The sequence below is a fragment of the Miscanthus floridulus genome, chromosome 7 (genome assembly GCF_019320115.1).
Source record: "Miscanthus floridulus cultivar M001 chromosome 7, ASM1932011v1, whole genome shotgun sequence".
NCBI classification, from domain to species: Eukaryota; Viridiplantae; Streptophyta; class Magnoliopsida; order Poales; family Poaceae; genus Miscanthus; species Miscanthus floridulus.
The window spans coordinates 109294444-109318822 of NC_089586.1; the positions used below are offsets into that span (position 1 = coordinate 109294444).

The 24379-nt window shown below is 43.3% G+C and overlaps 1 protein-coding gene and 1 pseudogene across 1 annotated transcript; both read left to right on the plus strand.

Moving 5' to 3' along the window:
* The first annotated feature begins 4328 nt into the window (after window positions 1–4328).
* LOC136464216 (protein ANTAGONIST OF LIKE HETEROCHROMATIN PROTEIN 1-like) lies at window positions 4329–5526 on the plus strand (annotated as a pseudogene).
* A 201-nt stretch (window positions 5527–5727) lies between these two features.
* LOC136466038 (uncharacterized) lies at window positions 5728–15652 on the plus strand. Its single transcript, XM_066464543.1, has 6 exons — window positions 5728–5872; window positions 6115–6425; window positions 6511–6589; window positions 7070–7486; window positions 15099–15196; window positions 15476–15652. The coding sequence occupies exons 1-6, from the start codon at window positions 5728–5730 to the stop codon at window positions 15650–15652; spliced, it is 1227 nt and encodes a 408-aa protein (XP_066320640.1).
* The last annotated feature ends 8727 nt before the right edge of the window (window positions 15653–24379 follow it).

Genomic DNA, 24379 nt, shown 5'->3' on the forward strand with positions numbered 1-24379 from the left:
AAACTTGAAATATACTACTTTATACTCTTAGTACACCATTGTGCCCACGCGCATACCATTATATTCTCGTGTTGACCAAAATGTCGCTATCACTTTTCTCTATATCCACTCCCTGTCCTTGACATGCAGGCTCCACATGTCAACTCCTTCCTCCCATCCACGCCATCTTCATCTTTGCTGCGCCGACGAGACCAGAAGGCACGGAGTGGGGCGGCATGGGTCGGCTGGTGAGCCCGAGCAGGGGGAGCGCGCGGCGTCTTGCCCTACATGCTCACACAGTGCAGCGCCTTGACGGTGGGGGCGACGTCACTTGGCGGTCCCGCCCATGCCCTACGCCATTCCTCGCCTGCTCCGCAAGATGCCCCACACTCGTCGGCCCGGTTCCTATGCTGCATGACAGCGCTGCACTGCACTACAAGATGGGGAAGGGAAGGAGACAGGTCGCGGTGTCCCGAGCTACAGCGTGGCTATGAGGAGGTCGGCAGGCAGGGCAGGCGGCGCCTTAGCGGCCACCGCACACGTCGCAAGCGCTAGACCGATCAGCTTCTCCTTGCGCTAGTAGGAATGGTAGTAGAGATGGAGGCGTAGGTGGTTGTAAGGGCATGACTAGTGGCCCCCATGTCCGTATTTTTTACTATTTAACCATTTTTTCGAAGAAAATTTACATTTTACTCCTAGGAGACTTAAACTCATCTTTGAACCCTGGAATCGGCGCCATGAGTCCTGACGCCGAGGTAACACGTCTCGGCGCCATAGATCTTGACGTCGAGGTGCCTGACCGAGATCCTAGGTGGCGCCGACGTGGCCGGTACCTCGACGCCAAGATCTGTGGCACCGACCTCGGCGTCAAGATATGTGGCGCCGAGCATGGACGTCTGCAGGACGATGGGGCGTGACGAGCACGGCCGCTACTGTACACTGCCTCACTGTTGTGCTGTGTTGTGCACTGGCTCGCTGCTGTGATGTGCACTGGCTGACGGTAGTACTAGCTACTGTACTCCACTGTAGACACATCCACACATGCATACACCCACGCAGCTAGCTAGCACTAGCAGCGCCACTGCTGCGATTAGTCGACTGCTGTCCAAGCTGCTGCAACTGTGCGCCTCCTATTCTCTCTCTGTCGGTCGAGCGTGGCCAGGCGAAAAGCAAAGCTGACCAATATGCAGTCGACAGCACACACCCTGAGGTCCTCAGCGCATGCACGCGCTCCTGTCCTACGCGGCTCTCCCTCTCTCGCAGAGTGCAAGCCACTCTTTCTCACAAAGTCAAAGGAGCAGCAGCATGCAAGCGAGCCCCACGGCTATTCCAGGACCTCGCAACCGCTCTCTCTCATGGCTCCCAGAAAACGAAATCCAGGTTCGTTTTTTTCTGGGCCAGCCCGGCTAAGGCCCCGTTCGTTTCTACCGGATTGGCCCGTTCCGGGTGGATTGCTGCGGCCCGTTTCCAATCCGGATGGGAACTAGACTATGCGTTCGTTTCGGGCCGGCCTGGAACGAAAACTGGCCCGGAACCAAAACTGGCTTCTCTTTTCCCAGTCTCCACGGCCCGGAACGGAACCACACCTCCTACCATCCGGATCGGTGCCGGCTCCCTGTCTCCACTCTCCACGACGCGAGCACGCGACGACGCAGCAGAGGCGACGGCGGGGCGGCGTGAGGCGACGGCAACCCTACGTCCTCCCCCTTCCTCGTCCTTCTCGCCGGTGATTCCCTCGCTCTCCCCTTCGTCCTCGTCCTCTCTCCCTCCTCTAGGGTTCTCTAGGGTTCTTGGAAAAGGAAAAAAATTCTCCTACCGGCCGGTGAGGATGCTCGGAGGTGGGGCTTTAATTTGTGTGGGGAGCGGAGCGGCTGGGGGGAGGGATGGAATCATGGGTCGGTTGACCTGATCTGAGCTCGTAGTGCTGTAGCTGCTAGCTTCTGGACCGCTGTAGCTTGTATGCCTCATCTTATTTTGGGGAAAATAGAGAGCAGAGGGAGAAGTGTGAGCTGCTACTTCTGGCCTAATGTTGATCTGCTCGTGATGAATAAGTAGCACAGAGAAAGAGAGAAATTTGCCCAGGTGCAGAGGGGTGTAGGGAGGTGCTAGCTTGCTGTGCTCACGTAGAAGTGAGTGGAGAAGGAATAATTGATAGAGGTATATGCTTGCTGCTTGCTTGTTTAGTGCTTAGTTGGGAGCATTTTGGTCAGTTGCTTCCATCGTTTAGATGTTAAGAGAATGGAAAATTGATTTTGGCTAGATGGCTAAAAAATGGGAAAAAATCATGGTTGTTTGATTTCTCGTAGTCAAAGGTAGCAATGTGTATGGTGCTAACCGTGCTATGCAAGTCCAGTCTGTATTATTAAAAATCAGTACTGCCATGTGCTAATTTTCATTATATTGAAATATTCACATTTACTTATTGTGGGGCCTTTCGGTTCTGTTAGTGGAAGCAAAAATATTTCTGTCGAAGGACACATTGAAGGACACCCCATGTGATCTTGCATTCTTTAATATTTAAATCAGCTCCATACTAAAAATTTTATATTATTAGATGTAAATCTCTAGCTTGATTGGCATTTGAAGGACACATTGAAGGGTCTAAATTTGATTTCTTGAGTTATGGGGGTGGATTGATTGTGCACTACTCGTACTGGAGTGATCCATCTAGCTAGCTTTACCGGTTGACAGCCATGTTCTAAGGTGGTTTTGCTGGTGCAGTGCATCAACAGGATTATATTCAGGCATAAACACATGCAGTAGTGTCTTCTGGAAACAACACTTTGCATCATCTCTTGGTTTGACCATCTGCTTGCCTAGACAGTGTCTCCCTGTCGAAACGAAATACTAATGCATTATCTTCTTTTTTAGTATTAAAAATGCAACTACTTCGGTTGTCCTTCTGTTACTACTGGTAACGTTCCATACTCTAGTTCCTGGTACCTCAAATATGAAACAATGGAATGTTCCTTGCCCTTCTGTTGAATGTTTTTATGTTTAATGAATTTGGTCACAACTCACAATGACTAGGAATTCTCCACTTGCTGAGGATTACCTCTACTTGCACTTACTATTTGTGTCTCAGTATTAAGTAAACTCTAGCTGAGGGAAAGCTTATATTTTTAGTCTGCAAATTTGGACTGACATTATATCACCTTCTCAGGAACTGAGTGACCCTTCTATTCTAAAAAAAAGATTATGATTTCAGGGAATAAACTCTCATCCATCATTTAATGCATGGCCCAACCAGATGATCCTTTGTTTGAGCTTTTTTATTCGGCTTTTTGTTTGGTGGGTAAGAATCAGGTTCAGGTCTGCAGGTTGTGTTCTGTGTCTTGCAGACTAAATTTCCAGTTTATGTGTTGGCTGCTTCCTTAGTTTCTTGCAGACTAAATTGAGCTTCTTCTTTGTTTTAAAGGCTTGTGAGTTGTTATTATCCTTTGTTTTTAAGAAGAAAGGTAGGACCTCTTTAGCCTTGCAGTTCATTCGTTGGGTTCAGTAGGGTCCACAGCTTGTCATTGTTTCTATACCTTTAGTTTTCTGAAGCTCTACATTAGTGCTGCTCCTCTGGTTCAAAACATACTGCATTAGACATGTGGTAATTGTGTTAGCATTTTTCTACGAACCATATATATAAACTTAGGCCAAGTTGACACAAGCCAAGCAAGAGATCTGTATATTCAGTGTCCATGGCAAGCAATAATAGGAGATCTGTATGTAAACGTAGGTCATCAGTGTCCATGGCAAGTAAGAGATGTCCTGCTGTATATTCAGATTAGAGTAATTTTAGATTGCAGTAAGCAAGTTGACACAAGCCGAGCAAGTGTAGTTCTTTCGTTGCGCCATATACTTTTCTCGTTTGGGCATTCAGTCCATCGTTAAGTCTACTTCCAATAGCGAGGCAGCGAGAGACCACCAAGCTTAGCCTAGTTCGTTTGTACTATAAAAAGAGGATTTCTGCTAATATCGTCCTCCAGAATTAAGGAATGTCCCTTTGTTTTAGTTTGTAGTGAAGACTGAAGTTGACATACCTAGCCTATTAGCTCACTTTATTACTTGTATTATTATCTAGATGATGTCTTGATTTGCCAAATGGTTTCTTGTTACTTGTAGATCTCTCCAGCACCATTTAGAGTTGGGGAAGGTGAACCTCCGCCTTCTTGGGATCCGGTGCCAGCTCCAAAAGGTACTCCAAAAGCTTCTATATGACTATAAGTTTATATATGCTTCTATAAGACGACTATAATCTTTATTACAGCTTCTATATGACATGGTCAATAATATAACTTCTATATGACATGGTTAATAATATTTAGCTTCTATATGACTATAAAATTGTATGCTTCAGTCCTGCAATGCGTCTCTCACTACGAGATCGTATTAGAAAGAGGAGGGAGGAAGAAGACGATGACATGATGCTATTTATTTTCCCCGCCTTATATCTTATGAGTTCTGCTAGAGGAGGGGAAAAGAAGAAACGTCATACTTCGAAAGAAACAGGCGAGGTTAAACTTCGAAGACTCCTCGAGGGACATGTCAAGAACTGTCAAGTTGCATTTAGGATGGAACCACACATCTTTAGAGAATTGGCAAATTATCTTAGAAGCAAAAGGCTTGTTGTTGATACTAGGATAACTGTGGAGGAGAAGTTGGGTTTCTTCCTATACATGTTAAGTCACAACGCCTCGTATGAGGATCTCCAAGTGTTCTTTGGGCATAGCAATGACACCTTCCATCATCACATCAACCACTTCTTCAAGGTGGTCATTCCCGCACTCTCTCGCTGTTACCTTCAAGCTCCTGATCCTAATCAAGTGCATAAAAATCCAAGACAATCCTAGATTCTATCCATTTTTCAAGAATTGTCTTGGTGCCATTGATGGAACTCATATTCCTATTTCCATAGCCTCTGAGAAAGCTTCTCCTTTTAGAAATAGGAAGGGCACACTAAGCATTAATGTGATGGTGGCATGTGATTTCGATCTCAACTTCACTTTTGTTTCTAGTGGATGGGAGGGATCGGCTACAGATTCTAGAGTGCTACGATCAGCTATGAGCAAGGGCTTCCAAGTACCTCCAGGCAAATTCTATCTAGTTGATGGAGGGTATGCAAATACTCCATCTTTTCTTGCTCCATATCGGGGAGTTCGATACCATTTGAAAGAATTTAGGGCTGGACATCGAAGGCCGCAGAACCCAAAGGAGCTCTTTAACCACCGCCACGCACTACTGAGAAACCATGTGGAAAGGGCTTTGGGGGTGCTTAAGAAGCGCTTCCCCATTCTGAAAGTTGCCACATTCCACATGTTGGAAAATCAAGTAAAGATACCAATAGCTGCTTCCATCTTCCATAATCTGATCCGATTACTTCATGGAGATGAGGAATGGTTACATCATCAGCTGGATAATATCCCTCCAAGAAACTTTGTTGTTGTACCAAGTGGTGATCAAATGAATGACCTAAATGTGGGTTCAGTACAAGGCAACGCTTTAAGAGACACCATCGCCCAAGAAATGTGGGTTCAGTACCAGCAACATTTAAATTAATATTTGAATAGGCTGTAATAAGTTAATAAGCTTGTAATAAGCATGGATTGTAATTAAGCAGAGACTTCTTTTTAGTCTTTAAATTAGTCTTTGAATAGGTTGTAATAAGCTTTTGTCATGAATAAGCCTGTAATAAACTTGGCTTGTAATAATTGAATAAGCTTGTAATAAGTGAATAGGCTTGTGTCATATTTGACAGCGATGGTTGGAAAAGGCTCCCCGAAGCTCAATATGATTGCAAGGGCGTCACCAAAGTTGCACCGGTTCTTGGGTACAACAAGTGGTATTAAAAAGAAGGCTTCTCCTAAATGCAGTAAGGCAAAGAAGACTGGAGGTTCTCCGAGAGGTATGGTGTTTAATTCTCTGCTATTATTGCTGTTATTTCTCTGCTATTATTGTTGTTATTTCTTTGCAGTTGTTTGCTACTAAAAAGAACTTTCTTGAAGTAATTCTCTTCTATACAGTTTATTGCACCATGTGCTATTATAGTAGTTTTAGTAAACCTGTAACCTGTAAACTAGTATTTCTTTACTGTTATTTATATTTGCTGATTTTTGGTAACCTGATGTCTGACCATGGTTTACGTAGTAGTAAAGCAAAGAGTGGACTGGAATCCGGCCCTTGAGAAGTCCCTAGTAGACATTCTCCATGAGTATAAAGATAGTGGCTACAGAGGTGACAACGGATGGACCCCTGAAGGGTGGAATAAAATGGTGAAGGAGTTCCATCTGAGGAACAAGTATGTCAACTACACAAAGAGTCAGATTCAAGACAAAGAAGGACAGCTAAAGAAAGACTATAGGATGCTCAAAGAGGCAAGGAGGCAGAGTGGGGCCACCTGGAATGAAGATAGGCATATGGTTGAAGGATCACCATCTATGTGGGATAACCTTGAAATTGTAAGTTGATTTCTTGAAGTAATTCTATGGATATCCTCATAGTGATAACCTCATATTTGATCAATGGTTCTTTTTGAATGTGCAGACATTCCCTAAAATTAGGAAGTTCCGCAACAGTAAGGCAAGATTTCCACTATTTGATGCTTTGGGAGAGCTTTATGATGGTAGGTTCACTTTCTATAGTTGCAAACAGTGCCAATCAATATATTCTTTTAGCTTCTCACTTTAGTATTTGTTTGTTTCTATCTTGCTGCTCTATATTATCCTATGATTCACTTGACTTGTCTAGTAGTCTTTGATCAAGTATTTTTTATAGTGCTGATGACTAAGCAACAATATGCTAGTTACATTAATGCTTTTCTACTAGTGCTGATGACTAAGCAACAATATGCTAGTTTTATAGAGTTAGGTTATATGCTTCTACTTGTCACAATTTATAGATGTTAGAACAACAACTCTACATCCATGTTCTTCTCATCTGTATTGTGATGAGTTTTCTTCAGTTTTGCACTACTAGTTGCTCTGCACGATATTTCCCCCCCCCCCAATTAACTCCTAGTTGTCATAACTATATTGGTTCTCTTTATACTTGAATTTCATGAGGAAAGACCACTTTCTATAGCTATTTCCTTGTTATCATGTATGTCATTTGGTTGAAGGTACTTACAATCTGACTTCTCTTGAGCCACCACAAGAGGAAGCACCACTTCGACAAATTCATGATGTAGATGACTTGGACAACATTGAGGTTCATGAAGTACTAGATGAAGATGATTCAATCACTGAGATACAAGAGGAAGCAAGTGAGGTTGTAGCTGTTAAAAGAAATGAACAACGAGGTTCTCTGTCACGAGATGAAGAAAATGAGGTCGTAGCTATTGAAAGAAGCAGGCAGCGAAAAACTACTACTACTACATCAAGCAAAAAACATGAAAAGGAAGAAAAGAGACCTAAGAAGGGTGAAAGGATTGAAGAAATGATGGGGAGATACCTAGATATGAGGACTAAGCAAGTACAAGATGAGTCTGTAGATCTAGCCAAAGAAAAGGAGGTTGCTCAAGGTAATGACTTCTCTATCAAAAGGTGTATATCCGTTTTGAGAACAATGGAAGTGACAAAGGAAGAAAAGGCAAAGGCATTTGCAGTGTTCATCAAGAGCAAAGAAAATAGAGAGGCCTTCCTAAGTGGTTGTGAACTAGATCGAGAAGCAACTTTGGTTTGGCTCAAAAATGCGATGGTCTAACAGGTCAGTCTACTTAATTGCTAAAAACTTGATTTTTTCCTTCTATTAGTTTAGGGGCTCAACTTTTTATTGTGTTACTGAACCGCACACTCCATGACAGTCAAGTAGGGGCTCAATTTTCACTGCACTATTTGTTTAGGAGCTGCTTGCTTACTTATCAATCTTGCTATCTACTTTGTTGCTTGATTTATGGCTATCATGGTTCCTGTCTTACTTTCCTGAAATGAATCTGTTTCAGTCTTGTAACTGGAGCTATACATTTTCCTTTTGAAGATAGTGAGTTAGTGACTATGCAGACCATTCAGTAGATTGATAATATTGCTTGTACAATTTTCTTTTTCTCTTTTTTTTGCCAAAGGATTTTTTATAAGTTGCCGAAGGATACCTGCAAGTTTAAAAGGATGTCAAACTTTCAATAGCATCCTAGTTCTTGTATTTGGTGAAATCCTTCTCTTGACATCTAGCTGTAGTCTTTCTAGTAGGCAGAAATACCAGAACAACAGATACCATCAAAGTGAAGGACGTACTGTACCTTCAAAGCATGTTTCATTAATTGCTTCTGTAATGGCAGCAGCACTGATAGAGGCCCACTCAACATGTTTTTTTTGCAAGAGATAGGATAGAGCCTATGAAGGCGCTGACTAGTTTCATAACTAATCAAAGCTTTTAAACTGACATATTGATTCAATTATGCTTTGATTGACTACATCGTGAGTCGTTTTCGTTCAATTATTTGTAAAAGAAAGCTTGCTGTCATTTTTAGGGAGGAGACAATGATCAAGAAACATTGGATTGGACAAAGTGCCTGAACGCTTGAGTAGGCTTAGATGAGTTATCTACTGGTTTAAATTATGAAGATTGTAATTCCATGAGTGGATCATGGTAGCCTTTTGGTGCACCTTTTTGTCACTTTTGGCAGTAGCTAGCATGTCCTTTATATATGGCTGCACATTATCTGTGGTACTCTGCTATTGTTGCTGCACATTGTCTCTACGTGTATGAGAGCATGATGATAGACTTGCAGATAAAAGAACTCCAAAACATGGGAGATTTTATCTATTTTATTTTGCTGCAATGTATGAGAGCCTGTTTTTGCTGCAATGTATTTCATGAGATGTATTTGTAGTACTCCAACACTTGTTCAGTACCATAAGCAAACGAACGTGGCCTAGAGAGATCAGTCATGTTCCTATTCCTGGACTGTTAGCGACGGCACAGTCTAACCGAACAGAAGGCAGGGAACGGTTACAGGCAGGAATGGTTACAGTCAGGGAAGGAGTGATAGGCAGGAATCCACTCATTCCTGGGGTGGAACAAATTAGCTCCAGGATTGGATCCTGAGCAAACGAACGAGGCCTAAAGCTCTCACGCGGACGCTGGAGTCACCGCTCGAGCTGTAGTCGAGTCTTCACCTCCTTCAGCCGCACATGCCGGTTCTCCGTCCGCACGACGCAAGCCATCGCTCATAGCTGATGCTGATGCCGCCGCCGCCGCCGCGGGAGGCAGGAGGCGAGGTAGCGCCAGCCGCCAAGGCCTAGGTGGACGCACGCGCTAGGTGCCGCCGCTTCCGCTCTTGCCGCTGCCGCCGAGCCGAGACGGCCCTGCGCGGGCATGGTACCGCCGCCGCCGCACTGAGGACGAGGACTCGGGCTCAGCGGGGAAGAGGAAGAGGCGGATCCGGGAGGTGCGCGAGGATGCCCCGCAGGTGGAGGTCGCAGCGATGCGCCAGCCACAAAGGCCTAGGCGGACGCGCGCGCGGGGACCCGCTGCCGCCGCACCGAGCCGGACGCGTGCCGTGGTGCCTCCCACAGCTGCACAAAAATTAACCGAGACGGACAAAAGGGCTTAACCGAGGCGGGTTAATCGATTAACCAAAGCAGACGGCTTTAAACAACCGTCGGTTGGCTTAACCAGCCTACCTCGGTTAAGATTTTAACCGAGGCGGTTGACTAAAGACGCTCGCGACGCCCGCCTCAGGTAAACCATTAACGGAGGCGGCTGTTATTAATTGCCCGCCTCCGTTAGTGATTTCCAAATTAAAAAATGATTTTTCAAATTTGAATTTGAATTTCGGTAATAAAAACAGATAAAGCAGAAAATAGAGATGACTTCATCATTGTCTCACAAACACATCGTTCATACATGAGCTACTAAGGTCATTCATACATATAACACATTCATGGGTTTCGTCCATCATCAACCAACATCATTTAAAGTTATTACACATGCATGATGTCATATGTTTACATGTGAAACTAAGATCACTCGCTATCAACTTTTCCCGGAAAAGAGGTCCCGCAAAGTGTAATTCTTGATTTGTAACTTGGTGCTCCAGTTTCTGATCCTCTCGAACTTCGAATCCTGCGCTAACTCGCTTTCCTCGTTGAAGAACGGTCACCCTTCATGTGCGCTCTCTGTGACAAACTTACGTATGTCCGCTACTATTTGATTAAAGTTTTGGTCGACCTTTGCTATTACACGGACAAATGGTGTATTCCCGCTTCAGCCTCAAACGATGCCTTTTCGCAGCGGCAATAAACCTTGTCACATGACCTAGGTAAAGAAGTATTCAGCCTCGATGTCTTGTACATCCATTCCCTGCCCATGATCGCGAACCTTACACACACAAACACAGTGAAAATGGCGCATATAAGCAGACCATTACGGAAAAAAATATAGCCGGGTAGCTCTAGATCTGATTTCTCTCTTCTCCATATGGATCTAGATCTAGAGAAAAAGCAACCAAATCATGAAAAATAGAGAAGATTGAGGGTTTGAGAGCGAGAATCAAACTCTTGCGGTGCCCCCCTTTAACAAATCCAACGGCAAAACCTCCCCCCACTAGAAAATGGCCATGAAAAAATGAAGGAGCCATGGGGAAGAAGGGTGGGTGCGGTTGCTTTAGGGCGACCGCCTTGATTAATATGCATTAACCGGGGCGGTTTCGTTATATTTTCCGCCTCCGTTAAGTATTAACCGAGGCGGTTGCTGGCCGGCTGCCCTGGCTCGAATAACCGAGGCGGACAACCAAGCCGTCCGCCTTGGAGCCCCATTTGGAAACGCCGCATAAAAGTTTCTGTGTAGTAGTGTTCGGCGCATGCGCATGGTGCCTTCACCGCAAGGCAACCGTGTGTTGGCGAGCGCGCGCGCGTTGGCGAGTGGCAAGCGACGAGCAGCCCAGCCGCACGAGAGGAAGACGTTGCCCAGCTCCACCGCACGCTCCGCCCTCCGTCGCGCGCAACTCAAGACAAAGCCCTTACTCCCTCCACCTCTACGGCCGACAAACTTGCCTCCGCCGTTGCTGACTCAAAGCTCGTCACAGTGGTGCTGGTCCTGCTCGTGTTCCTCGCCTCCGTCCAGGTGGTCCAGCCGGCGCCCAGAGAAAGACGGGGTAACTCCACCGTATTCTAGATGCAAGGTGATCCTATCTATTTGTACACACAATCAAACACGACCACACCTCAGCTAGGCTCAACAGGAACATGAGAATCAAACAAGGGGGTTGCACCATGGAAGCCAAGCTGGCCGCAACCAGGCCAACCGGCCGTGCCCGGCAGGAGTGAGGGAGTGTTTCATACAGAGACTAAAGTTTAAGAGGTGTCACATCGGGTCACATGGGGTGTTCCATCGAGGGTTCGGATAGTAATAATAAAACAAATTAGAGAAGTTGTCAGTAATCCACGAGACGAATTTATTAAACCTATTTAATCTGTCATTAGCATATGTTTACTATAGCACCATATTGTCAAATCATAGACTAATTATGCTTAACAGATTCGTCTCGTAAATTAGTCTCAATCTGTGTATTTAGTTTTGTAATTAGTCTATATTTAATACTCTAAATTAGTGTCAAACATCTTATGTAATAGGTACTATAAAAAGAGTGACAGCATTCGGTTGTTTTTGTTTCATTCTGTCAACCAGATTTTCAACCAATCAAAAACTGACACGTCACAACCCAAACTGATTTAAAAACTAGAAGATACTAAGGAATAAAACAACCAGATTTTATTAAGCAAAGGATAATAAAAAAGTGATTGAAAAACTAAAACTGCCAACAACTAGATCTCAACAAATCAGTAGACCACACCGGTTAATAAATCAGACAGATGTGAAATCTTTCTTCTGTATTTCATCAACATAAAAAAAAAATCACTACATTGGCTGGGTCATTAATTTGAAACAATATACTTGCTGGTCGACACATGTGAGAAATTGCTCGTTCAGGCTTATCCTCTTGTTCATAGGGTTAATAGGTTCTGTATACAAGAGAAATTATTAAATACAAAGATCAACAGAAACTTGCATTCTAAAAGGAACAAAGATGAAAATAAAACAAATGATAGAAAACACAACCTGGCTAGGATACAGAGTCAGTTCTATAACAAGAATTATTGTTCATAACCGGTGGAGTGTCCAAAACTGGTATGAGGTTTCTCAATTTGGACTAAGAAATTAATCCTAGTAGTAAAGAAAACTAACTTATAACCCAACACCTCAACCTATACAAGATGTGTCAGGAACTCAGGATATATTTCGGCATGGAGTTAATGAACAAATAACCAATACAGCTTGCGTCCTCCAAAATGGCAGCTCACCAAAATTCAGCGGCAAGGAGCAGATTCAACAACACTTGATCATGCAAAAAGGAATAAGCTAATTCTTCGTTGATTAGCTAATGATTATCCGAACTGCACCGCAGTACTCTGAATATTTGCTTCCATCGAGTGACTGAACAGAGTTTTTGAAAACTGAACCAAAATGCAGTACGGAACACAGACAGACTGCTAGGCAGAGATTCAGACCAAGAGCTGCACTTAGTCACGGCAAGAGAAAAAAAACTAGCAGCCTGCTGCTGCAACCAGCTCAAGGATTTGACTGCAAAAACAAATACTACCGCTGCACAGCTTAACTGAAAGACGAAAAGCAGCTGCTGAAAACTTGTTGTCTGAACAACCAAGAAACAAACAAAAGAGAAGTACTCTGTGGCTTAACTGCTACTAACGAACAGCAGATAGGGCACTGCACTGAAACTATGCCGCTGAACGGAGAAAAAACAGAAAAAGGATGTAGCAATTCTAAATCTTAGGACTTAGGAGGGGAGCATAGATAGTCCTTTGGTCCAGACATGTTACCAAGCAAAAATCAATACTGATTCATAGATGGACAAGAAAAACATACTCAGAAATTAAACTAAAACAATAAACAATGTCATTGCCATAACAATCAGTTAAACAAGTATTCAGATAAATGGTTGGACCAAAATTAGACTCCCAGAAATGCTTAAAATACAAACCATCTAATTATCACCTTAGTAGTAATGAACAGGTCCAAATGCCTACCCAGCAGCTAATAATCAACCTTCTTAAGCCGCAACAAAAATATTTCAGAAAATTACAATATTAGCTTCAGGAACCAACCATGTGGGACACCAAATACGAGTACAACCTAATTGTGATGCACAAAAACATATCAATCTAATGGATTAACCATCACTCAATGAACTGAAACTAATAGGAACATTTATACTAAAAAAAATACTGAAACACTGACAATAAAAAAAATGAAACTGAACAAAACAACAACTTCTAAAACTGAACCACTTAGCATGACCTTAGAGAGTTAACATATTCTTTTTGTCTTGGTGTTGCACCAATAGAAATTAGATATCATCAATGCATTAAAAGAAGTACATCTGTAGCAGCATATTGACATCTTTGTTTTGACTACTATTTTTCCTTATGTTTTTTTTCTCTAAAACTGCTATGGACTACCTTCCTCTTGATACCGCAAATGACATGACACATTCATTTGAAAAACAGAGATAGATGCAGGTATGCATCTAACAGTTCGTGGTTCTTCTAATTCTCAAGGTCACACACCTCAACTAGTGAATTGTCGACCCTAGGAACAATTAGGAAATTGTAAAAACAACACGGAAGCCACAAAGCTTTCGGGAATACTGAATCAAGCACAACTGCTAAACGAAAAAATAGCCAAAACTGAGAAATGACTGAGCAACAGCTATCTACAGTCCGAAAACTGATCACACCAAGCAAGCTACTGGGTCTCTCCTAGCAGCAAGCACGAGCAAAGATTAGAAAACAAAGAAAATAGCTTGCTGAAGCTACTAAAAAAGAAACGAACGAGTAGAGATTTCAAGTCAAATTTGTCAACTAGTTGCTGGAACTACTGGACGATGACATTTTCCATATAAGAAAATTTAATCCACATTTTCAATTGTAAATTGTTGCTGGTGTGTCATGGCCAGTAGGAAGAAGGATTGGACAGCAAAGGAAATTACTGTAGACTAATATACAAAGTAGAATAGTGGCGACAAAAACTTCAAAGGAAACAAAGCTGAAGACTAAATATCAAACTTTGAAACTTGAAACAATAAAACAACATAAAACTGAAAAATTGACACTCGAAAAACATAAAAACTAAAACCAAAGAAGACGTGTAGATGACGAGCAGGACCTTAACAAGTACTCCTATCGCGCTCATGTGTGCTCTACTGAGAAGGACGCACGCACGCACGCTGGCCTCTACAGACTGCAGACTACGGCACGGGGTTGCAGCGACGGCGTGTCTTCCTGCTCGCCAACGGCCGAACAGCCCTAGAGACATGGGCCTACACCGCTACACGAGGTGCAAAAAGCGGCCGCCACCCTACCACGCCTTACAGAACGGATGCTAGCAGTAGCTCACGCTCACAGCAAGCTGACGGAGGCACGAGATGGGGCTACGTGAATCACATTACTACATTACAAAAAAAAAACAATAGTGCTCCGTGACTGAAACTGAAGAAAAAAAGAAATACTAAAATTGAAACTGCCAACAACTAGATCTCTAATAGGAACATTGATACTGCAAAAAACAAAATTACTACTGACAATAAAAAAAATTAAAGAAAAAAAGAAATACTAAAACTGAACCACAGACAAAACAAACAAATCCAACTGACCCTATTGTAAATCAAGCTCACGCTTATCCAAAGTAAGAAAAACACAAAGTATGTGATGCTTGCTAATATAGTTCTGGTATACTAATATATATTTGTCAAGTATAAGAACTAGATAATTCATATAAACTACCTATATGATTTTCAATTGGCAGGTATGCATCTAACAGTTCGGGGTTCTCAATATCTCTGAATGCATCACTGTCAGAGATGGCATCAGACTGCATAAACCCAAATGCACATGCCTGAATGCATCAGTCTGGCAGTATAAATCCAATTGTCATTTAGACTAACATTTGGTCGGGATGTATTTGCATTTATACTGCATAAACCCAGTATTTTAACTTTTGAGATTTTAGATGTGCATTGCAGTGCTGCTGCTGCAACATGGACACAAGACAAAATATAAAACATGATGCTGCTCCTTCTATTCGCTACCTCCGTTGCTTGCTTACAAATCATGCAGGCCTGCAATGTGAAAAGGCAGTCGTCGATCTGGACCTCCTTGGTGAGGAAATCCGCGCCGATGGTGGCCTTCTACTACATGCTGAACTTGTTGTTGACGTAACTGCGTGCACCAAACCAAGAAATCGGTCCCCGATCAGTACTGAAAATTGAATACTGAAATCTAGACTGAAAATTAAATTGAAATCTGAACAAAAAAACATGCAAACAATAAGAGCTTGTCTATCTAACACCCGGGTGTTTTAACACCCGGTAACACCTAAATTTTTTCCCCATAGATATTGTTCATCTTCCGCCTCTCTTCTCTTTCTCCTTGGCACAAATCACAAATCACAAGTAACAAATCACAAATCACAAGTAACATTTTTTCTATGAAAGGACAGAGACAAATTTGGTGGCGCGCCAGAGTTGGGGAAGAAGCTCGCCGGACTTGAGGAAGATGCCGGGGGCGGCGGCGGCGGCGGCGCGGGGACGGGCGGGCGCAGGCGCTGCAGCGACACGGGCGCGGTGGACGTGCGGTTCTGTGGCCAAAAAAATCCATGTGCCACCAGGTGATAAAACACCCGGTTGTTGTATAGCATTTCCGAACAATAAATTAAATATTCTAGATTAAAAATTGAAAAACTAAAATACTAAAATCTGAACCACTGAACATTGAAGGGACTACTGACACATTGAACCTCAAACTCTAAACTAACATATATTGGAATCTAAAACACAGGCAATACAGAAAAAAGGAGTTCGCTGGCCTGCTCAACACACGTTATTAGTCTCCAGCATGGATTCCTGAAGCTACTACCGGATATAACCTACCACTAGTTTGAACAAGGCCTTCGGATCTGAAGCTATTGCAGGCGACAAAAACAAAAAAAATCAAGTGGCAGGAGTCAGAGTATTGCTCCATGAAACTCTCCTACAGCATGCGCTACAACTACATTAAGGTAGTGTCAAGCAGCGCAGACACACTCCTCCAATCCTTATGCCCAAAAACTAGCTGGTCACCAAATCAAACTCATCCACCTTCCGTTGGTACACCATTTGACCCGTGCGTCCACGCAAACACAAAATGTTGACGAACCAAAATGATTGAAATCCAAAATCACCTAGGATACAGATGACAGCACGCACCTTCAGCTTTAGTAATCGATGGAGACGACGAGAGAAGCACAATCCTTCACCAACGGTGACGCCAGAGCAGGAGCTCACGTCGGCACCTCCGCGTCCGCATCCACGTCCACCCCCGCCCCCACCCCTGCCCCCGCCCCTGCCCCTACCTCCGCCTCCACCTCCACCCCGCACCCGCCTCCGCCTCTGCCTCCACCTCCGGCGACGCCAGAGCCCGCGCTCGAGTCGGCACCTACGCCTCCGTCTCCGGACAAAGCGCACTCTATCTCCTCCGCCGAGTGTCTGAATCAACCAAAGGAATAAAAAATGAAAGATGGACTGAAATGGGCCTAGTACATGGAAACAAGCCCGTCACGTAGGGAAGTGACCCAGAAACAAAGACACACCTCAGAATGCACGAATCTCAACAGAATCATAGCCATAGGCCCTGTTTGGGAGAGCGTTTCTGAGTCTCGCTTATAAGCTGAGCAGGCTGAAAGGTCCTTGTGTGGTTTTGGTAATTGAGTGACAACCTAGGTAGACTAATGGTGTTTATGTGAGATACATAGGTAATTAGTGCACATGTACATGTGTGTGAGCAACATATGTCATGAAGATGAAAATAGCTTGGAGATGTTGCAAAGCTCACACATGTGAAGATGAAGGAGCTCATTGCACATGAGACATGGCATTGAGTCATGTGATCAAAGGCGGAGAAGATCAAGACAAGACTTGGCTTGATGGACCGGTTGCAAGCGTGAAGGATAAGTCAGAGGCTTTGGAGCGATGGATCGCGTGGCGCTGAAGCTTGAGCAAGACTAGGCGCCGATGGACGAAGGCAACGGTGAAAAGCAAGTGAAGTCAAGATCGATGAACCAATATGATCATGTGATGATATGAAGTGGATCATATCATTGTTGATCGCGTTGGTGCATGTGTTGCATCGACATTGGAGGAGATGGAATGCAATGCACAAGGCAAAGGTATAACCTAGGGCATTTCATTTCACCGGTCATAGGTGTGTAGAGAAGTTTGTGACCGGGTTTAGGATAGATGGTCGTACTATCAAGAGGGGCAAACTTGTTTGCATATCGGTCATCTAGTGCCACTCGAGTGATCTAACTTTGCATCGTCGCTAGGATTGAGTGGCGTGGCAAGTTGAGTGGCTAATCCTTTGGAAGATGATTGTGAAAATGCTAACACATATACACATGGTGGTGTACACTTGGTGGTGTTGGCACATTTATAAAGGAGATAAAGTTGGAGTTGATGTGGATCAACTCGGCGATGGAACGGAGGTGAGAAGGGTTCGAAACTCCATCGGCGGAGTGTCCGCCCGTAGAGTGCGGACAGTCCGACGGTGCCACCAGCGCCCTATATAGAAAAGAGAGGTCCCACAGAGTGGACCAGACTCTAGTCACGCAGTGACCGGACACTGGGTTCCAGCATCCGGTCAGTGATGGCAGACAGCGTGCAGGCGTCGGTCATCGACCGGACGCTGGCGCTGGAAGTGACCGGACGCTGGTCGTATGCGTCCGGTCAAGGTGATGTGTGATGATGCAGGCAGAGCAGTGTTGCTGGAGGTGACCGGATGCTGGTGCTGCGTCCGATCATGATCAACCGGACACGTCCGGTCATGTCCGGTACCTTACTAGAAACGACCGGACGCTGGGGTTGCTGCGTCCGGTCAGTTCAAGCTATTGTGTCCGGTCAACAGATGACCGTTGAGATCGAGTGAACAACGTTTGAAGAAGGGGACACATGGTGTGCATCGCACGACCGGACGCTGAGGTCCAACGTCTGGTCGATCGGACCGGAGCGTCCGGTCGTCCCGACTTTTGCCCAGTGAAGGGGTAACGGCTCTATTGGTTTGTGGGGTTATAAATAGAAGCCATGGTCAGCCTTGGGCCGGTAGCTGAGCACGCTAGAGCCTTGGTGGCTTGTGTAGTAGTGCTTGGGAGTCAGCCATCTCACATACACTTGATAGTGATCATTCGATTGTGTGAGAGAGCGATTCTAGTGCGATTGCATCATGAGGTTGCATCGAGTGGCACTAGGTGATCGAGTTGCAAGCCGGTGGTGCTTGTTACTCTTAGAGGTTGCCACCTCCTAGATGGCTTGGTGGTGGTCTCCGTCGAAGCCCGCAAGAAGCTTGTGCGGTGCTCCAGAGAAGAGCTTTGTGAGGGGCATTGTGCTCGCCCCGCGGGAGCCACGAAGAGCAACTCTAGTTGAGCGTGTCATTGAGCTACCCTCACTTTTGGGGTAGGTTCTTGCTGTGCCCGACGTGTGGGCTTGGCGGGTGATGCCAATTAGCCGCCAAACCACCAAGTGAGCGGTCGACACAACGGGGACGTAGCGTGTTGGCAAACACGTGAACCTCGGAAGAAAAATCATCGTGTCAACCTTATTCTTCCTGTTGGTTTGCATCCTCGTTACACAAGCTTGTAATTACTTTCATATACATTGTGCTTGTGTAGTTGCTCTTGTAACTAGTTAGCTTGTGTAGCTTACTAGTTACCTTCTTGCTTGTGTAGCATAGAAGTAGCTCCCTTGCGTGGCTAATTAGATTTATGTAACCTTGTTAGTCACTTTGCTTAGTTTGTGTAGCTAAGTATTTGTGCTCACTAATTCGTAATTGGTTGTCTTATTATTGAGCATTGCTAGTGAGCTTAGTTGGCTTTGTGCTTTTGCTTACTAGCATGTGTAGGAGCTCCCTTGTTGCTTAAAGTACTAGTGGCATAGGTTTGTGTGACATTGCTCCTAGAATTGGTTAGGTGAGCTCTAGCTAGCCCGACACCTTTGTTGCTTGATTAGTATCTTTGGAAGGTGCTAGAGAATATAGATAGAGGGGTGTAGTCTTGGCTAGACCGATCGTTTTAATTCCGCACTTGTTTCGGTTAGCCGACGCGATTAATTTTAGAAAAGACTATTCACCCTCCTCTAGTCCGCCATCTTGACCCTACAAGTGGTATCAGAGTCCGGTCTCTCATTTGTGATCTTCACCGACCTGAGAGGATGGCGAACTTTGGGCTAGAAGTTGTTTGTGACACACACATTTTTTATGGCACACACTATGCATGGTGGAAACGTCATATGCTTGATCATTTCCGTGAATTGGGTCCCAAGGCATGGTGGATCATTGTTGTTGGTTTTTCTCATGATGCCTTAGATAAGGATAACCTCACCCAAGCGCAAGAGGATTGCTTACAACTTGATCATCGTGCTCTTTATTATCTAACATGTGCTATACATGATGATATTTTTAGACGTGTGTGGGACTTGGAGAGTGCTCATGATATGTGGCTAGCGCTCCAAGCCTTTTACGGTGACTCCTCCACATGGGATGATGGTAAATTCAAGGAGGATGAACCAAAGAAGGAGGCGCATGAGTGTGTTGAGCATAACCACAATTTGGTGATTGTGGAAGATTGCTCCACCTCATGGTCAAGTGATGATGATGATGATCGATCTACTACAAGTTCACTTGACAAGGTTGATGATGATGCCACAAGTGTTGCAAGTGATGATGCTACCCCATGCACACTTGATGGTGATGATGGTTCATGCTCAAGCCATGATGAAGATGCTACTACAAGCTCTCCAACTACATCACCACATTGCTTCATGTCACAAGGTGACACCAAGGTAACAAATGATAATATGGTTGATCATGTTGATTCATATGATGAGCTTGTTAGTAGACTTGCTAGCATGACCATGTCTTTAGAAAATGAGAAAGCTAAAACATTGAAATTAGAAAATGAAAACTCATTTCTAAAGAACTCTTGTGAAGAACATAAGAAATTACTTGATGCTTATAAATCTTCACATGATGAGCTAAAATTGAATCATGAGACACTACTTGCATCTCATGATGAATTATTAAAACAACATGCTTCTCTCATTAAAGTGTTTACAAAGAAACTTAAAAATAATGAGAGCTCATCACATGGATCAAATGATAAATCACAAATTGTTGCTAATCCTTGTGATGTAGGCAAGAAGCATATATCCACCTCTTGTGATGATTTATTAGATAGCCATGCTCTTCACAATTAGATGCTTAAATTCATAGCCTACCACTATTGTTTGAATGATTACTTGATCTAGTGGTTAGCATATGAATTTGTTCATGAGCTAGTGATCCCAAGTACTTGATCTAATTTGGATTGCTAACAAGTGACAAGTATAACATTGGCAAGATAACCCTTGCAAGAGGTGTGAAGAAGCTTGTCATTGGTTCAAACCGAACTTGAAAGCTTAGGCAAATCAATTTAGTTCAAGTCAACCATAGAAGCTCATGATAGTGATAAGAGTACAAGCATAAGACAACAATGAAAATGGATATCTAGTTCATTTGTTTCAAATGGTATCTAGACTCAAGTATTTCATCAAGAATTCACAAGTGGTGTCTAGATCAACTCACAAGTGATATCCTATAAGTGGTACTCATAAAGATAGCAAATGTTCAAGAAATGGTTCTTATTGATAAATCCAACAAGTGGTTCCATACTAGAAGATTCTTTCAAGTGATATCTTATCTACACACGGTATCAATCATGCAAGATGATGGTTCCACAAGTGATCCTCAACTTTAAGTGATCATCAAATGAAGAATGCATCCCTCACCTACAAGAGCTCAAGTGTATCAAATGGATGACCCATGCTATCACATTGGGGGAGGTGTCCCACAAATTGATCACAAGATCAAAAATCTTATGTGTGGTATCTCAAGAAGCCCTACACAAGATACAAGTGGTACAAGCTATAAGTGGTATTTACAAATGGTGTCATTCCAACAATCAAGTGATGTCCATCAAAAATGCAAGATTCAAGCCTCAACCATCTACCCCAAACGTATACCTTTGCATCAATGAGAAGCTCACCTTTTATGGAAATTGATGACAAAGGGGAGAGATTGTACAAAGATATGAAAGCTTTGAGATTGAGATTGTACAAGGGGGAGAGATAAGATATAAAAGCTCAAAGAAGTAGAGGTTGGACATGGACATGGACAAAGAGGGAGTAACATTGAAGAAAAGAGATGGATCAAAATTCTTGGACAAGAGAAGCACACAAGTAGGGGGAGCAAGCTCATGAACTTTGATTGATTGCATTTGATATGTGCATATTCATGTGCTTGCTTGCATTGCATAAGCTTTCAAATTCAATATGCATGCTTGTGTGGTGTATGCTAGTTGTAGAACTTGAATGATGATTTGATAACTAGCATGCATAAGATGATAGCTAGACACTTGGTATGTTTTTCAAGTAATGCTAGTACCTTGCTTTTAATGTTGATCTCACAAAGGTATCTAGTGCTTTTATTTCCAAGTGATATCTAGCTAACCATGGTGCTAAGGATGAACTTAAAGGTGAAACTCCGATTGGTACATGTAACAGAACCGACCAATTATACGAGATTAAGTAAGGAAATCTTCCGCCGAAGTAGATAATTTAGCAAACTTAAGCCCGTATAACCCGGTAGTCCGTGAAACCACAAAGGATTTCAAACCAATCAACATACAAACCAAGATCGTACAAGTTTAGCAATCACCGTCCCATGTTACATAAAGTTCACAACGACAGTTGGATACATCGAAGTTTAGAACATAAAGTTATTACAACCCAAGTTCAAACTGAAATAGCGGAAGCAATTAGTTTTAAAGCCACACACACACTTTTGGTTTAGATACAGTGCCAGTAGGTAGTCATCTCCAACAAAAGCATCAGATGAGCGATACAGAGTGACCATTGCCCTTGGTCCTAGTTGTCGCCCATCGGCGGGTACAGGCAGTTAATGCAATAACTATAGTACATTTGATCATCTACAACAACAATGGGAACAACGCCCTAAGTACGAGAAGATACTCAGCTAGACTTACCCGTCTTAAACCAAAATAAAGCGACACCAAGGATTATGCAAGGTTTTCTTTAGTGGGCTAGCTGACTCATTTGTGAAAAGCATAAGCTATCATGAAGAAACCATTTTAAGTACTTTGCATCATCTTTATTATGACCTATCCATCTAGGTAAGCACCTATACTATAGCAATCACTTGATTAACCAATAACATCTAGTTACCAACTTAGATTTAGCATATCCCATACCATCCAGATAACCATCAGTGTTCCATCATAATTACTATGATGCTGTAGCTCGAGTCAAGTGCTCACTATCCAGGAGCGATGGCGATTCAAATTGATTCCTAACCAGTTGGTGATTTATTCCTCACACAAACCACACTCATCGATCAAGTGAGCTACAGATCACTAATGACACTTTCCAAGTAGCCATGGGATAACAGTCATGGACCGTACTACCTAGGGACCGTCCGACAGCCAGGACGCACCTTGGGCTCACTCTTCGCGTCCCTGTCATACCCCCTTCAGCACCAGTCTGCCAATCCGAGTTTATCCTGGCTCAAATAGTGTCACTAACTTCATGGTCGAAAGGTACTTTATTCGTCCAGCTAAATGTGAGGCATACGTTCAACATGACAAGAGGGACGAGCAATGATCGGTCCTTAATCGACACAGATGGAAAACTAACAGCACCCCAGAACCCTGTCTGGTTGCCTCCAACTTTTCCGTCCGGTCTCTAATTATCCATCACACATGGTTAATTCTAGGATATCATTCTTTCCATAGCTAAATTCTTCCAGTAACCACCTATAAATGTAGGTGACCGGAAATCACCGATCGCTACCGGTCTAAGCAAGGCTAAGCAGTTATTCGATCCCAACCTAACAGGGTAAAAAGGTAATAAGGTAGGCAAGGATAGTAATAAATGCATCAACGGTTTCAATCAACTCGTACAACTTAATGCGACAATATATAAACTCATATATAGAAAGAATTGCTTTTATAAAGTAGGAGACTTAGAATGCTCCGGGGCTTACCTCGTTTGAACGAACTAGGTTGATGATCCACGCACTCGGGCAAGTCCTCTCCTTGCTCCTCTTCCTCTGGCACCTCCTGTGCCTGGATTTCTTGTGGATCTGTCCCGGTCTGCTCTTCCTGAACTGCTACTAGCAACTCCTCCTATGATCCTATATGATGCAGATGTATAAATGCTCATGTATAGGTGCATCGGAGAGATGACATGTAATGATCATGATGCATGGAATGTAGATGAACATGTTTACCTTTATTGGACCTAGTAGAAGCAAAGCTCTTCTACAAGGTAGCCAACATCATCCAAGAACATGTATTACTATACTTCTACTACAACCACTGTACTAACATGCCAAGTCACCACAGCAAGCTAAGATGCTTCAAAGATACACCAAAGCAAACATTATTAACTAAACATGCATTAAAAAGGTTAATTAAACCCTAATTGAAACTAGGTTTGAACAGCAACACCTATTTTGGTAGTACATAAAAATCTGAGAAAATTACAGTAGCATAGTACTACTCTAAGTAGACTACCATACAATTTTCATGGCATTTGGATAAGTAAAATAGCCTACACAAAAATGACAAGCTATGGCATAAATATGAGCATAAAAATACTTTGTATTATGAAAAGTATCAAACAACAGATTTAATATTTTTCCTATGTTCTACACAGTAAACAATCACTGCACAAAAATTATCATACACATATTTTATACAATTTTTGCTCTCTATCAAAATAACAAAAAATCATCAATTAAAGGCACTTGAACTACACATCAATATTTCTCTACAGAACATGCATGACATATATTTTTTCTACAAAGTACATCACTAAAGGTGATTAACAAAACTGGAACCATATTTTTCTGATAATTATTCTATTTACTAGACATTTTCTAAGATAGCAGCAAATACAAGAATTAAATAAAACCCTATACAAAAGTATCACAAAAACCACATGCAATATTTTTCTACTGTAGATCTAAGAATAAGAAGCATATATAAATTTGTTTCACCAAAATTGGGGCACCACAGCAGCAACTATGTATTTTAGAATCCTTTAAAAGCATTTTCCATAAATCTTTTTCTTTTAAAACGAAAATCCAGCCGTTGAAAACGCTGGGTGCACCCGGTGCAGTGCACCCGGAGTTGCCACCAGCCACTGCGGCTGGGCCCTGCGGCCCACGGGTCAGGGACCCGAAAGCAGGGGAGGAGCTCCGCCGACCAGTGCTCACCGGCGGCGAGCCCCCCCGGTGGTGCAGGCGGTGCCAGCGTG